Source organism: Thrips palmi, unplaced genomic scaffold (genome assembly GCF_012932325.1).
Source record: "Thrips palmi isolate BJ-2018 unplaced genomic scaffold, TpBJ-2018v1 HiC_scaffold_7, whole genome shotgun sequence".
Classification (NCBI taxonomy): Eukaryota; Metazoa; Arthropoda; class Insecta; order Thysanoptera; family Thripidae; genus Thrips; species Thrips palmi.
Window position 1 is genome coordinate 6,909,312 of NW_023144634.1, and position 15,962 is coordinate 6,925,273.

General features: G+C 58.8%; 1 protein-coding gene and 1 non-coding gene across 2 annotated transcripts; one reads left to right on the plus strand and one right to left on the minus strand.

Moving 5' to 3' along the window:
* Positions 1-1,112: 1,112 nt before the first annotated feature.
* On the plus strand, positions 1,113-3,313 carry LOC117652760. Its single transcript, XM_034397852.1, has 6 exons — positions 1,113-1,219; positions 1,334-1,572; positions 1,786-1,978; positions 2,046-3,071; positions 3,115-3,189; positions 3,289-3,313. The coding sequence occupies exons 1-6, from the start codon at positions 1,113-1,115 to the stop codon at positions 3,311-3,313; spliced, it is 1,665 nt and encodes a 554-aa protein (XP_034253743.1).
* A 6,682-nt stretch (positions 3,314-9,995) lies between these two features.
* On the minus strand, positions 9,996-10,068 carry Trnak-cuu. Its single transcript has one exon. It is a non-coding gene; the product is annotated as a tRNA-Lys (tRNA).
* Positions 10,069-15,962: the final 5,894 nt, after the last annotated feature.

A 15,962-nucleotide genomic window follows, 5' to 3' on the forward strand; every position in this document is an offset into this window, starting at 1 on the left:
CACGAGTGTGAGTCGCGTCGCCCGATCGAAGCAGCGTGCCAAGTCACGACACCACGCGGGGAGGGCAAAAAGTAACGCTTGAGGAGTCGTCATAGAGTGCTGCCCGCGGGACTAGATTGCTGTAATGGACCAGGCGTCTTCACGTGAGGAGTGCAGCCGACGAGTAAAACGAATAAACCCGCGTGATTAGCGCGCGTCGCTGTTTTTCTGATAGATTTGGCGGGAAGATTTGGCGGGAAGATTTGGCGCGGAAAGCGGAAAAGTCTGGACGCCCTCCAGGCGAGAGGAAGATACTGTCGGATCGCATTAAATTTTGCTTTCTTTTTTCTTGCTTCTGCTGCTCGCTGCGGAGGGAGGAGACAGTCACCCTTTGGACGGGGGGCAGCGGGCTCGTTCCGAACACGGCTCCGTCTCTCTCGCACTCGTGCCGCGCCCCGGAGGGACGCGAGAGAGACGGAGACTGTTGAGCCTGCAGGCAGGACGGCGCGGGGTATCAATGAATCTGGAGTGCACTGTCCTGTACCGTACCTCCATCAACGTCGTCCGCCGGGTCCTCGGCCGGGCCCGCGACGCCGCGACGTTAAGGGGGCGAGTCCCGGACGCCAACCCCGGCGGCCTGACGTCTTTTAATCAAGCTTTAATTAAGAGGGGCATCGCTCGCTCCGCCTTACTTTAATTCTGTCATTTCGCGTATGGTAATTATTCAATGTCATTTCCGACCCCCACCCCCGCGCCTCTTAGCCGGGGGGTCGCGCCAGTATTTAGCCCCTGTTTTTTCCACGCTGCAGACTGAAGCCGCGAGTCGCTCTGTCTCTCTCGCACCCATGGGGCGTCGCGTATAGGTGCGAGAGAGAAAGAGCGACTCTCGGAATAAGTCTGCCGGCGTGTCTTGTTTGTGATTCTCCAAGACGCGGCGCGCGAAAAAACGCCCCGCGTCAAGTTTATGGCGCCGGGATAAGTGTGGCGTTTATCTGGGCAAGGAGGTTTTGAATTTCATTATGCCGGGGAGGGGAGGCCGGCGGCGCCTTGCCGAGCCTTCCGGGTGAGGAATGTCCCGGTGCGTCCGACCGGAAAATGTCGGAAAACGCTCTGTCTTGTTGCAGGCCGTCGCCATGAGACGCTGCGCGCTGCTGCTGCTGCTGGCCCTGGCCAGCCTCGGCGCCGCCAACAAGAGGGTCAGGAGGCAGAACAACCTGTACTCCGTCAGCGACTTCCTGGGGTGAGCTACCGCCGCTCTGTAACACGCCGCTGCGTCGCGGGACTGCCTACCCGCACTTCCACAGGCGCTCTCAGGAGCATTTTATACTCGACGGCTGAATTTTTCCTGTCGCAGGCAACTCGGCCAGCTTGCGGTGCAGTCGCAGGGCGGTGGCGGCGGCGGCACGCCGGGCAACTACCTCGCCGGCCTGCTGCAGGGCTACCAACAGTCCAGCCAGGCCGGCTACCGGCCGCAGTACCAGCAGGGGTACCGCCCGCCCCGCCCCGTCCCGCCAGAGTACCTCCAGGACTTGCAGTACCAGCAGCAGTACCAGCAGGGGCAAAGCTCCCTGGGCTACGACACTGTTAACGGAGGTCAGTAACTTTTTAAATTTTTTCCCTCTCCGTCAGAGTTATTGTTTTGCATACCAGTCACTACAGTACTTTGTTTCGCTCCAGCGTTCGGCCAGCGGCCCGGTGGCGCGGGCTTGGGCGGCGTCCTGGCCGGCCCGGGCGGGCTGGGCGGCGGGCTGGGCGGCGCGCTCGGCCCCCTCGGCGGGCTTGCCGGGCTGCTCGGTGGCGGCCAAGGCGGCTACCCGTACCCGCAGCGGCCCGGCGGCCAGCCCGGCGTGTCGCTGGCCAACGCCCTGCAGTCCGTGGCGCGCTACGACGACGCCCAGTGCGTGCCCAGGCTGCTGTGCGAGCTGACGGCGGGCGGCAGGCCGGGCGGGGCCAAGCAGAACGAGGCCCTGCCCTTCGTCAACCGGGACACGCTGCTGTCGTGAGTACGCCGAAAAAACAACTCAAAACACATCCCGGCCCTTGCCCTAAACGCACCGCTCTTGCAGGCTGCTGACGGTGCTCAACTTCGGCACCGGGTCCCCGCTGCTGGTGTTCGGCCGCGCCGCGCTGCTGGGCTACATGGCGCAGGGCGACCCCAACTCGTGCTACACCGCGTACCCCGCCTGCCCCCGCGACGCCGACCGCCTCGTCGACTACCTCAACAACCACAACGGCGGCTTTTTCCGATTCTTCACCGGAGTCGGCAACCCGCAGTACCTGCAGCAGCAGGGCTACCCCCAGTACCCGGTACAGGGCTACCCGGGACAGGGATACCCGGGACAGGGCTACCCCGGGCAGGGCTACCCATCTGGCCAGGGCTACCAGGGCTACCCATCCAGCCAGGGCTACCAGGGCTACCCGGGTGGTGGCGGCTACGCCCCGCAGTACCGCGACTTCGAGTCCCACTCGTCGAAGCCGTTCGCGTTCCCGGACGCCAAGAAGAGGTCCCTGCCGATGGCGGAGAGCCGCATCCTGACCAAGGTCCACCCCGAGGACGCCGCCGCCAGCCCCGGCCCGTTCCTGCCCACGCCGCGGCCCCCCAGCGGCTACCGCGACGGCCGCCAGGACCACCGCTTCAGCGCGCCAAGCAGCACCCCCACCAGTGGCGTCACCGTCGTCATCAACGGCCAGCACGTGCCCATCGACCCCAGCACGCTGAACCTGGCCGCCGGCCAGTACACCTTCAGCAACCCCTACCAGCAGACCGGCAGCAAGGTGTACTCCTACGGCGACGCCGCCCAGGAGACCTACCGGCCCTACATCCCCAACATCCGCCTCGAGAAGCCCGTCGTCCCCGTGGAGATCTTCCCCACCAGGACGGGCACCGGGGACCTCCGCCTCGACCTCGACGAGCACCTCAAGCTGGCCGCGCAGGGCAGGCCGCAGGCCAAGCCCTTCAGGTTCGCCAGCGGCGACGAGGGGAGGTACCAGGACTACCAGCAGGCCTCCCAGCAGAACTACCAACAGAACTACCAACAGAACTACCAACAGAACTACCACAGGACTACCAGCAGAGCTACCAGAGCAACAGGGTTGGCAAGGGCTTGCGGTTCCCACAACTATAAACCATTGCAGCATTAAAGTAGGGATGCAGCGTGAAAATATAATATTAAAGACTTGTTGCGGCGACGAGTGTTGGGTGCAGTTAGTGTAAGTATTTATTTACGCTAGGATCGATCAAAGTAGTGGCGGGTGTTCTAGTTCGTGTCTGACTCTATTCTCACTAACGAACCCATCTCTATGATGTAGCTTCTATGAAGCACCCTCTCCTTAATGTAATGAACCGTTGTTTTTATGGCGTTTTATGTTGTTGTTTTGTTGAGTGTTAGAAACAATAAAAACCCAGTGCATGTGTTGGTGAGCGTCCTGTTTGCATGCATGACCGCCCCTTTTCGTGAGACTCGGCTGGATTCCGGGGGAGTTACACTCGCCATATAGTGGCCACGCTTTACTGATGCGGGGCTCTCGCTCTCTCTCTCTCACTCGCACGCCAGTGCGGCGCGCGGGGCCCTCCTCTCTCTCTCTCTCTCCCACACGCAAGTGCGGCGAGGCACGCGACTTTGACGCCGCGCTGCAATTATTCATCTTTCCAAAAGGCATCGTGCTCCGGGCTTGGCACTTATCATGCGCGAAAAGGGGAAAGAGCGCCAGTGTCGTGTCAGGCGCCAAAGAGTTAATGTGGCGGCTGTTGTGCTGGTCCGGGGCGGGGCGGGGGGGCGGGGGGGCGGGGTGGGGCGGGGTGGGGCGGGGGGGGCGGGGTGGGGCGCGGTGGGCCGAGGCGGCGGACGTTCAACTCGGCGTCAACTTAGCCATGGACGCATCCCCAAACCCCACCAGGCCCTCACCCTGTCATTTTCGTGCTGGGCGGGTTGGGGTGGGGTGGAGCGGCACCGGGCGGGGCCCCCGACTCCGCGACCGCGACGCTTAACCCCTTCCCGAAGAAACACCGTGAATTGACAATGGCAGGCTGATGGCAGGGTCTGCGCTGCCGAAATGACAGTGGCGTCGCCGAGCTGGCCGAGTAGAACCGCTGCCTCGTGAGCGCGCAGCCTTCACTGTAAGTGCTGGGAGTGGTTCGTGGCGAGCGGGACGGCCGGCTTATCGCCCGCAGGCTTTTCGCGACTGTAACGATTGATCGCAGTGCCTTCGACCTATCGCTGGGCAGTCGCAGCACCCCGGTTTCGCACCAACACGCGCTGCGCGCTACCGCCACGGCCCTGCCCGCCCTACCTGCGCAGTGTGCATTACGATAGCGCCGCGATGTAGCTGTTACTCGTTCGACGCGTCGATATCCACAGAGTGTCGGCCACGACAACGCTCTAAAACACTCCTCAGGGGGGGGGATGACAAAAAACGGAACAGAAATATTTTCTTTTTTGTGGAGGGTAGATTTGAACTCAGGTGGTTTTCTTCGGAATTCGGGGTACCTTTAAGCGCGGGGGCACACTGCGGCGGATGCGCCTGCCTTTGATGTAGACTCAACACGAGAGGTGCGCACTTTTGCGGTCTCAATGCGTCCGAATCAAGTGGGCGCACACACACACACACACAAACACACTCACACACAGTGTGGTGGTAATTGGCTCATTCCAGCGCGCTTCCCGCAAACAGCGCGTCACCGAAAGCGACGCTCCTTTGTTTCCTGTCCTTTTCCTTTTCTTTTTCGCCCTCTTTGGCGGCGTTTTCGTGTTTTGGCGCACGCGCGTCCAGGCGGAACGAGGAGAAGGGTTTGGAGGGCCGCGGCACCGCGGCACCGCGCTCGAGTGAGGACGCCGTCAACGCGAGCACCACCGGCACACTGCTTTCGAGGGTCGTTTTTCGTCGCTCTGTCTCTCTCGCACCCATACAGGATGCCCCACGTGAGAGAGACAGAGCAGTCTGCGGCAGCACCTGAGCGGTGGCGGCCCGCGGGGATAGGGTGCGGCCGGCCGCGTACGCGTGGGCTAGCAGCTGGGCGTCTATCGCGTCTAGCGCGTCTATCGCGTCCTGGGTTCGATTCCTAGATAGAGCAGGACAAAGGACGCGCCTCCTAGATCCATTTGCAGCGCCCCCCGGCGAGCGTCGCGCTGCCTGCGCTGCCTCCACGCCCCGGTAGATCCTGATCACTCCACCGCAAGCTGGCTCGCTCTGCTTGCCCCGCTAGTCCGTCATAGACAAGGCATCGTAGACGCATCGCATCTGTCGTCGGCATTGTCTAGGCGCACTGGCCGTGCTAATGCGTCGCATGGCGGTGGCATGGCGGTGGCATGGCGGTGCCATGGCACGGCGTCGTTGTCATCGGCGCGGTTTTCAGGTTCGTTTCCCCTTTTTTCCGACTCCACCGCGGAGGCGCGGCCCCCTGGCGGCCCCGCCCTGGATAGGCTCGGACGTCCTAATCCCGGCACTGGAAAGGCAGGGCGGCCATTGTGGCGTTCAACCCTTTGGGCCCTTTGGACTCAAAGGCTGCCGGAGTGGGCTCAGATACGACAAAGCCTAAGCCTCACGCCTTCCTGTTTGCGCTGCTCTCCACGTCGGGAGCCTTCTGTCTCTCTCGCACTCCCGCGAGACGCCCGCGAGTGCGAGAGAGACGTCAAAGGCTCTGTCTTGGAGATTGGAGCGCCACGCGTTGCGGAACTGACCTAGGACACGGTCCGCGCGGCCGGGCGATCCAGGACGATCCAGGACCTACCCCACGCCGCAGCAACAACCCCGGCACTGCGTCAAAGGAGGCGCGCAGGACAATGCAGGCACCGCCAGTGTGTGTGTGTGTGCGTGTGTGTGCACCCTCACACATGAACGTACCCATTCATTATCGGTTTGCTGTGCGTCTTGCAGCAAACTAGAGAAGATTACTGCAAGGGAGACGAGGGGAGTGGAGGGGGAACAATCTCTCTCTTTCCTCTCCCCTAGTTCTGTGTCACCGACACCGCGAACACCCCCCTGTGGGGTCGTCGAACTCCGCGACACTACCGGTGTTCTTTTTGTTGTTTTTTGTTTTGCTGTGTACTTCCTGCTTCTGTTGGACACCATGGGCCGAGGGACACGGACTCGGTCTGCCGGCTGCTACTGTTGACCTCACTCCAGGAAGTCTTTAGAGAGTTTGGGTGGTTGGACAACTTTTGCCATCCAGTATGCGGTGCTGCTGTTTCTTCTTCTTCTTCTTCTTCTTCTTCTTCTTCTTCTTCTTCTTCTTCTTCTTCTTCTTCTTCTTCTTCTTCTTCTTCTTCTTCTTCTTCTCTCCTCCTCCTCCAACTAGTGCTGCTGCCATTGCGAAATTTGCATCCCCCGGGAACATTTTCCACGCGGCGTATTGGCGGTGCGTGCAAAATGTGCGTGTGAGATTCCTCACTCTGGAATCCACCCCCTCGACCCGAGTTTGCACCGGATCGCTGCGTTTGCGACAGTCCGGCAAGTCGAGAGCAGGCGACAAAAATGCCAGAGAGTTATTACCGCAGTGTGGCGGTTATTATTTTCAAACCAGGTGCAAAAAGCAAAAAAAAAAAAAATTTAAAAAAATGAAAAAAATTGAAAAATAAAAAAATGGCAGGCCCCGTTGGGATTCGAACCCGCGACTATGAAAACGCACGGCAGTGATAGGCGGTGATGAGCAAGCTGTCCGCACCGTATCTCCGGAATGTTGACGCGCCACGCGACTCTCGAAGCACTTAGGACCTATGGTGGGAGAGATTGGTCCAGGTCCACCTCATGGCGGAGGAATGCCTGCGGATCACGCCACCTCTCTCTCTCACCCCCCCCCCACACCACACACACACCACACACACACACACACACACACAGATGCCGGGCGCATGACGCGTCGCTCCGAAGCGCGCTTTTAACAGCATTATGTGTATGACGCCAATTACATCCCCGTTGTTCACAGTGCGGTGGTTTTCTGCCCGTGTAGTGGTTGGGGGCCCGATGGCGCGGGGCGTGCGGGGCGCGCGCGCCTTGCGTCCTAGAGCCGCTCTATCCTAGAGCAGGCACTACACTGGGAGCTTAGAGCGGCGCACAATGGCGCCAACTAGTAAGACACCTGTCATTGTCCTGCACTGCCGCGTCGAGAGGTTGGTAGCACTGCCGGGAGCGGGTAGGCTCAACTACACCAGAAAATAAAAATTTCTTCGAAAACGCTCGCTTGAAAAACTTAAGTTTGTGATTTTTCCTCCTCCACGGAGTGACGACAGTATTCTGTTCAAGATTTTCAAACCAGGTCAACACTCGCTCCACACTCCCCATGCTCCGCCTTTTAGAGCCGCGTGGGGTTCTGGTGAGGGGCGTAAGCCGGTGAAAGAGAGAGTGAGTGAGAGAGAGAGAGAGAGAGAGAAGAGAGAGAGAGAGAGAGAGAGAGAGAGAGAGAGAGAGAGGCACTACCACTATATGCGTGCAGTGCGCATTAAAAGAGTGCTCACAATGCAATATGTCCCCTCGCGGCATGCGAGCCTAGCGGAGTCTAGCGCAGCCCAGCGGAGCCTAGCCTAGGCAGGCCGAGGGGGTGGCGGTAGCAATCTGAGTAATCACACCGCACTACTCTTCCCTCATCTGGGGGATGGGCCGCCACAAACTCGATTCCGTTCGCGGGAACGTTTCCAGATAGGTCTTTGGCAGGGTGAGTCCGACCGTCGGGCTTAGCGCCTGGGAGGTAGGCAGGCCGGTGCACTCCAGTGCGTGGGAGCTGCCTGGACGCACGGCGGACGGCGGCGCCAGTGTGCGTGAGTCTGTCTGTCCGTCTGTCTGTCCGTCTGTCCGCCCAGAGTGTGTGTCTGTCCATCCGTGCTCTTTCAGACAACACAGCCCTGCTTGGACACTTTTGCCCCGTTTCCAGGGAGTTTCGCGCCAAAAACACGGTGAACTAGTGACCTCGCGACTCCCCCTCGGATTACTTCAGGACGGCTGCCCTTCCGTCACGGCGAGCCGGGCAGGCAGGGCTGGCAGGCAGGCCGGCCGGCCGCGGTGTCCCATGAATGGCGTCACGTGACAAAACCATTCATCGAACGTATCGAATGCGAGTTTCCCACACACGCATTCAGCGCAGGTGGAGTAATATGCAAATGCGGTACTCGCTTTGGTGCGTGTAAAGCGCATTATTGCGACAGATTGTGCACACACACACACACACACACACCACACACACGCACACACACACGCACACACTTGGGTGCCTCGCCTAGGGCACATACTTCAACATTGCGCGCGCAACCCGTTTTACCTCGTTGCTCGAAAATGCGTGTGATTTTGCCTGTTGCCTGTTAATCTGAGTCGCAGAATGCGCATGGGGGGGAAGGAGCATGGGAGATTGCTATAGCTCTGCGGTGCATCTTGGATCGCGTGTGTGTGTGCGTGCGTGTGTTTGTCCCTTTGATGTCGTCCCCTCCAATTTAGCTGCTTCGCTGCGGCAGCTTCGCCGCAGCGACCACATCGGCCGAGGCGCGGCAGTCCACCTTGCTCTATGAAGCCAGCCGCCCCATCGGGGAAGGGCAGGACACTGCCGGGACACCCCCACGGGCCCACCGCGCGCCGCCACCCCACCGCCCAGCAGGACAATGCGTTTGTGCATTTCGCGAATAGTTCATTGTGCGGGCCGATGCGGACGCCTCTTTGGCAGCGAAGCCCTCTCAGGCAGACAGACGCGGGGAAGGGGCGTCCTAGGTGCATAGTGATGTGCACCGGGGGACGCGCGACATGGAGAGCGCACCACAAAAAATAAAGTTTCACAGGATTCGAACGCACAGTGGGCCGGAAGACCGGTGGAGGCGGCCAAAATCCCGGACGCGGTTTGAGCCCCAGAGTCGCTAAATGGGACTTGAACCGAACGAGTGACCCCACCAATGGATGGCTCTTCGAACGAGGCATCCATTGGTGGGGTCACACGGGTGGTAGGAGTCCTGTTTAGCGACTCTGGAGCTCAAACCGCGTCTAGAGTTTTGGCCGCTGCCGCCACTGTGCGACCGGAGCAGCCAACCACGAGCGGGCAGTCGCGGATTAGGAAACGGCGAGTTAGGCTCAAATAACAATCGGCCACCGCGCGGCGCCCAAAACGCCGTTCCCACCCGAATTTGTCACGGCCGGCGCTAATTTATTCAAATCGCCTGTGTAAGCGACGCGCGCTGGCGCCGCGGACACCATGTAACACAACACCGAACGGCGCGCGGCGCGACGCCCAGGGCGACGACGCGGCAGCGCGGTGACGGCAAAGATGACGAGCAGCGGCGCGGCGACATCCACACCAGCTAATCCGTCAATCCGCTTGTTTGTCTTCGCCTGCTCCGATTGGTCGTGCATCGGGCCGGCCGTGGCCCCGGACAGCCGCGGAGCTCGGAAGCGTGTCTAGTGGGCTTACGGTCGCCGCATGCACGCCGCTGATGATGTGCGTGCATACGCCGCGGCTGCTTTCCAAATCGGCGCCGTTCCGAAGTCGCTCTGGAGTCGTTTTGCCCGCGCAGATGCCCGTTAAGATTGCGCGGCATGTTAACATTTTAAAAGTAAACGAGTTGCAGTTTAGTAATGCGAGTGCGCGCGCGGTGCGGAAAAAAGGTGAAAATGCACCGGCGGCGCCGGTAGTTGAACCCGGGCGGAATCGCCATTTCCGCCCGACGTGTCACATGTTATCCCCCGGCGTTGCTAATTCGACCGCAAATCGGCTAGCCGCGCTGATGCACTGTGATGCACTGCGTCGTGATGTCTCTATTGTATGCAAAGCCTGCGACGCGTGGCCGCGTGGCGGCCCCACGGCACGCGCGGAGCTAGTCACGCATTTTTCGGCCGCCCGGCTCATTGGCGCGGATGTTTGGCGATCGGCGGGACACGCCGCGCCGACGGCTAAAAATAATAAGGGCTCGACCCACCGCGAGGGGAGGGGAGTGTCAGGAAGGACAAACACCGCAGTCTCTCTCGCACCCGTGAGGAACGCGGCAGACTGCGTGTCTCCGGCAGCGTCCGAGAGCATGCGTAAGGCGCGCCTGCCGATGAAAAAGAGACGCCCAACGTGGGGCTCGAACCCACGACCCCGGGATTAAGAGTCCCGTGCTCTACCGACTGAGCTAGCCGGGCTGGTGAAGAGAAGCGATGACGCATCGTGAGTGGTCAGGCAGCCGCCGCGGCGCAGCGCGCAGCGCAGCTGTCCCGCGTATTTTCCCGCCGTTTTCCCGCTTCGGGGTACTTCGGCTGCAGCGCGCGCTCGGCTCGCGCTCGAGGCTCGGCTCGGCACGACGCGTCCTGCCGGCTCGGCTCGGCTCGGCTCGGTCCGGCCGATGCGGCTCGGCTCGGCGCGGCTCGGCTGACGCAACGGCGTCCGCACCGCACCGCGTCGCCAGCCAGCCAAGCCGTCCGATCCTTTGTCTTGGCTCGATGTCCGGCCGTCTCCGCTGGTCCGTCCGTCTGTCCGTCCGCTGTCCGGCCGGCCGTCATCGTCACACGTGGCGTCGTGGTGCTTACGTCGCGACGCATCGCTGCTGCAATTTAAATTTTTCCCACCGGGATCCATAATTGCTGAATACAATCGGGGCGCCCGGAATGTGTTTTCTTTGATTTTGACGCATCCGCGGCGGGGCGCTGAAGAGGCAGTGGCTGCTACAGTGTGTAAGGCACTCGTCGTATTCGCGAATCGCCGGTCCGATACGTGTTGCCGATGAAGGCGACGAGGCTCTTATCTTGTTGAGATAGACGCTGTGGGACGCACAGTGGCTGGTCGAGGCGGCGCAGGACTCACACCGAGGCGGTCTTGCAGGTGTGTCGCGGCGTCCTGCCGCCCTGTCGTGTTGTTGTTGGATTATGCGCCCTAAGTAATCCATTTTTGAAAAAGGCGCGCGCATTTCTGTCGCGCCGGGACCCTCGTCAAAACGTCAGACGCAGCTTCCTCGTTGTTTTTCTGGGCAGACACCCCGGCAGACACACACCGCACTCGGCATCACGGCTAAAGGACCTGAGGACCTCGCCTAGGGAAACCTGCCAGTCACTGTATTGAGGCTCACGTCCTTCTGGGGACAGTCCGCCCCAGTGCCAGGCAGTCCGGGCGGGGGCAGATTTGAATGAGAGCGAGTGAGAGGGTGGCGTGGTAAACAAACGGCCGATTTGGTGGGCAGATGTCAAGCGGGGGGCTCGCCTGCAGGCTGAGTCCGAACCGCGGTCTCTCTCGCGCCCCAACGAGCCGCCCCACGAGTGCGAGAGTGACAGGGGACGGTGCTCCTCCCTGGCGACAAGATAGCAATTAATTGAAGGAGGCCGCCCCTTTGACTGACGGACGGGCGGTGCCTCCCTCCAAGGTGACAACCTCCAACCCCTTCTGCTCCTGGACCACCCCGGACGGGTCCTCGCCGAGAGGGCTCTGAAAAAGCCGGCAGATTCACTTTCGGAAAGAAAAGATGAATGGACATTTGGCGACGCAAGTGCTTTTTTTGTGAAACGCCTCGCGGTATTATGCCAACACGAGCAAGTATAAAAGCATGAAAAGGTCAAATGGAGGGTCCACTTTCTCGTGTGACTTTTGACTGACGGACAACTTCTTTTTGACCAGTGATGCGTCAGCTGCCAAAAAAAAATGCTATCAAAACTGTGCGGTGAGGTGTCATTTTCTGTCGGGGAAAACTTGTTTTGGCACGTACAGTACCGGACGCTCCTACGTTGCGAACGATCCGATGAGTGCAAAATCCTATATTTGCCACACAGTGAATTTATTTGAAAAATTGATCTAGAGAAGAAAGTAAGCACTGCGTATTTTCCACTTGCGTTTTGGCCCCAGTTGAGACAGGTCAGTTTCCTGGGACACCAAAATTATATCCTAGATTCGGACCGCTCCTTACACCATCCCCTGGCAGGACCCGTTTCGGCCTATTTACCGGTAACCCTTCGTGATTGAGCCGTCGGCCATTCATAGCCGCCAAAATATGAAAAAGAAAAAAAAACACCCGAAAAAAGCAGCAGCACATCCATGTGTGGGAATGTGCACTTTTTTCCTCCAGATAACCCGTGCCATGCGTGGGAGGCTTGACTTTTATTGCCGCGATGACTAATCATCCCTTTTTTTTTTGGCGTCTTTTTTCGGTCGTTAGTGCGTGGCCGTCACGATCAACGTCAACTTTCCCTCAAGGTATGAATGACAATCGCCTTCCCACGCGCTAAATGTCACCCCGGCCGTTGGGGCATCCCAGACGCCCACACCCACGCACTGATTGATCGAGCGAGGTGTTTCGCAAGCGCGGCCAAGCCGAGCGAAGCGGCCGGCCGAGCAGGGTGGACAACGGCCGCTAATGATTGCGACGCGAAAAAAAGGAGATGGACAGGCCGTTTTTGGAGGCAAAACTCCGAGTGCTGTGGAAGTTAGTTGGCAGATGGCATCAGGGCAAATCGATGGGCGACCATTTTTCCTGGAACTCGGTACTCCTAGACGTGGCCATCGGTCGGAGTGGCGCCGCCGTCTTTGATTTAGCCCCTGCAGGGCTGCCAACATGCCGCGCTGAGTTATGGCGCTTCTTCCTTATGCAAATGCGGCGCGCGTCATATCTTGCACTTCGCAGCGGGGCCCCGCTCTTGGCCCCGGTGTGGTGGCCGCCCTGCGCCGCCCTGGCGCGAACCCGCGCTAATTTGAAAAGTGAATGCATTGTCAGGGAGATAAGTCGGGAAGTGAAAAATTGCGCGGACTCTGTTACGTCTCTCTCTCTCTCTCTCTCTCTCTCTCTCTCTCTCTCTCTCTCTCTCTCTCTCTCTCTCTCTCTCTAATTCGGCAGCGCACGCCCGTCGCGTGGAGCGTCCCGAGGGTGCGTTCGATGGAAAACAAATACTGCTGCTGCCTTCGGACGTTTGACGCCGATTCCAGGAATGATCGAGCCCCGAGGTAAACACTGCTCTTTCAAACGGATACTCGCAGTGCGCGCACTCTGCCTTTAGAAACACAAGGGTGAAAATAGGGCACACACTGGGACGTTTAGTTCTTCCATCAGAGGCTTTTCCAGCCGGTTACAAAAAAGGCAAAAAAGATGTAAAACAACTTATCTTGGTGCGAGTGCCGTACCCAGATCATGAACTACCCTTACCCCTTTTCCCTAGATCGTCAACAAACAAGCCTCATGTCTCGCTTTGGTTTTTGAGTTCCGGGATGAGAGTCAATACAATAAAAAGCGATAGGGCCGTGCCGCTGCTCGCTCTGATTACTGGACAAACAGGCCCTCATCTGGACCCCCCAAAAAGGCCCCCGACGGGGGTGTCATCGGGGAGGTGCATATCACGGCGAGGCCACACAGGCGGACGTGACCAGGACGGCGGCGACGGTGACACCTCCCCGATGACGAGGGTTGCCCCGCCACGTACCCACACTCGCAGGGATCGCATCAAACAATTCCCTTTTTTCCCTGACTATGCAAAAATGTTCATTTGAAGCTGTCGCGATTTCCGTCCCGCTCGATTTCTCATCCTCACGCCCGCCGCCCCCGTTCCCGGAACACGCCGATAAGAGTGTTTGCTGCCTGTCAGGGCCGTTATCACCGTGTTCAGGCTCCTCCAATTGTTTATTCCAATTTTTCCTTTTCTGTGTAGAATCGACGCACGCCCCACGCCAGAAGGGTTCGGCGTAAACAGGGCGGATGCGCGGCGGCGGAGTCGGTGCCGTCGGTGCCGAGCCGAGGCGGTGCCTTCTCGGAACCGCTCCGCGACGACGGCTGCTTGACAGGTCACGGTCCCTGACATGTATGATGATCCTATCAAACACAGCTTCTCTCTCCGCCTTACCCTTTTCCGCCCTTTGTTGGAGGCGCCGCGGTTTGGCTGGGATTCCAAGACGAACCACACCGTAAGCCATTTGCCACCGCCGGGGCGCGTGCCTCGAGCCTCGACGACGAAATGAACGCCCTGCAGGGAACCGCGACCCGGTAGCATTTCCCCGAAATCGATTTACTCGATCCCCGTTGATAGCGACTCTGCAAATCTGCAAAGTCCTTTATTGGTTCTTCGCATGATGTTGTTGAGACACCCACCGTCGTGAAATTAGCGTCTGGGAATGCTGCATTCTGTGCCAGTCCGCGTCCCTGCCCGGTGAGTCACCCGGCACCTTGTGCGCGCCGTGCGGGCGCGGCGAGGGCCACCGCCTTCTTCGCTTTGATTTCGATATCTCGAGGCCCGCTTCGAGTCTTCAGTCTTTGCGGTCCCCGCGGGGCCGCGGCGGTGCCACGGCTACGCGGGCGGTCCGCGGCAGGGAGGGAAGCAGCGCATGTTCTCGCCAAAATCAGATCAGGCGAAATCACTCGGCGTATTATGAGGATTAGAACGCGTGTCCTGGGCCCTCCTTTGATACTTTTCTTCTCTCCATACGATGCCGTTCGCTCCATTCTCATGCAAATGAGCGTATTTTTACCCCTCAAGAAGGGTGCGTGGAGGCTGCAGCGCACCTCACGCACACACACATACTTTTTGTGACTCACAAACATGCCACCCACCTACATACACGCACACATACACACACACAGACACACGCGCGCAAGCTCGCGTGCCTCTTGAAAAGGTAACAGCATTAAGGGACGTTAATGGAAGCCTGCGCGAAAATTCAAATATCAGTTCTGCGATTGGCACTTGCTTTGTGCTGCAGTCACAATGTGCCTCTCCACATTCGAGTCATCTAAAAGCTGTGCACTCCGAGAAAAAGACACAGAGAATAATAATAAAATGCCATTTTTTTTGGACCGCAAGAAGGAAAATGTGCCATTTTTCCCGAGGCAAGTCGCCGCGCTGACATGCCAGTCAGGCGAGACAATGCAGTTCTGCGTCATACGTCCTGAAAGGGATTCCTCGCTGAAACCAAATATGAGGCGAATCCGGCCAGCCGTTATTGGCTGTAAGGCGGAGGATGATGCCTGCCTCATAAGACGGAAGCGAAGCATGACACACACAGACACGCGCACACATACACCCTCAACAATATTTGGACATTTTGCGGTTCACGCTCAATTGAACTGGGACGTGCTTATGACGTAGGCAAGAGCAAGGAAGCGTGCTTCTAGTTCAAAGTCAGTATGAGAGGTTACCCTCAGATTCATTCCTTCCCTCCGTTTTCCAAACTATTTGTTTTTACGGATTTTTACGAATCTACGAATTTATTCGGTTCCAGCAAACCTGTGCAAAATGAAAAGCTGGTTTCGGTCGCCGTCAACACGAGCATCAATCATGCACCGAATCTTGGATAAAAGAGTTGGAAGCCCCATCGGGCCCACCCCTACCCCCACCACCCACGCCTCGCCCGACGTCACAATATTATGCAGATGCGAACACGAACGGGCGTACGCACGCACGCGCACGGGTGCGCTATCTCCTTCCTTACAATAAATATCCCATCCGATTGGCTGGCCTTTGTGGGCTGCGAACATCCTTACGTGGCTCAAGGGATCACAAGGCTCCCCTTTCGTCTCCCAGGGCACACACACACACACACACACACACACTCACGCACAACCGGTAGGTCACTGTTGCTCTTTTTGGCGGAGTCGTACTATCCAAAACACATGGACAGTCGGTAAATCTACGGGTATGTCGGACACGTACCGTTTTCTGGAAGAGTTGAAGACGTTTTCGGGGATTGCACCTTTTTTCCGGAAGCAGGGTCACCACCTGTCAGGGTCCCAACGGCTCTTCATAAGGTTCAACTTTTTTTTTTCAAGCAGGGAGGCTCCCCTGCGGCGCAAAAGGGGCAACATGTAGCGATGTGTGGCCCTTACCTGCGGCCCGGCCCGCCCCTCGCAGGGCCCCTTCCTTTCAGATTGACAAAATTGAAAGAGCAGGGCGCCGTGCGTTGTTACACCGGGGGCGTGGCGGCACTGGCGCTGCGTGGAGCGGAGGGCGCCAACTCAGGCAGACAACATTCGATTCAGTAAGCCTCGCGATTTCAATACACGTCGTCCTACCAGGCTTTAGTGAGATGATACGCCTTATTGTGCGCCGCTGGTTTGGTTTTCCCTCCCTCGCTC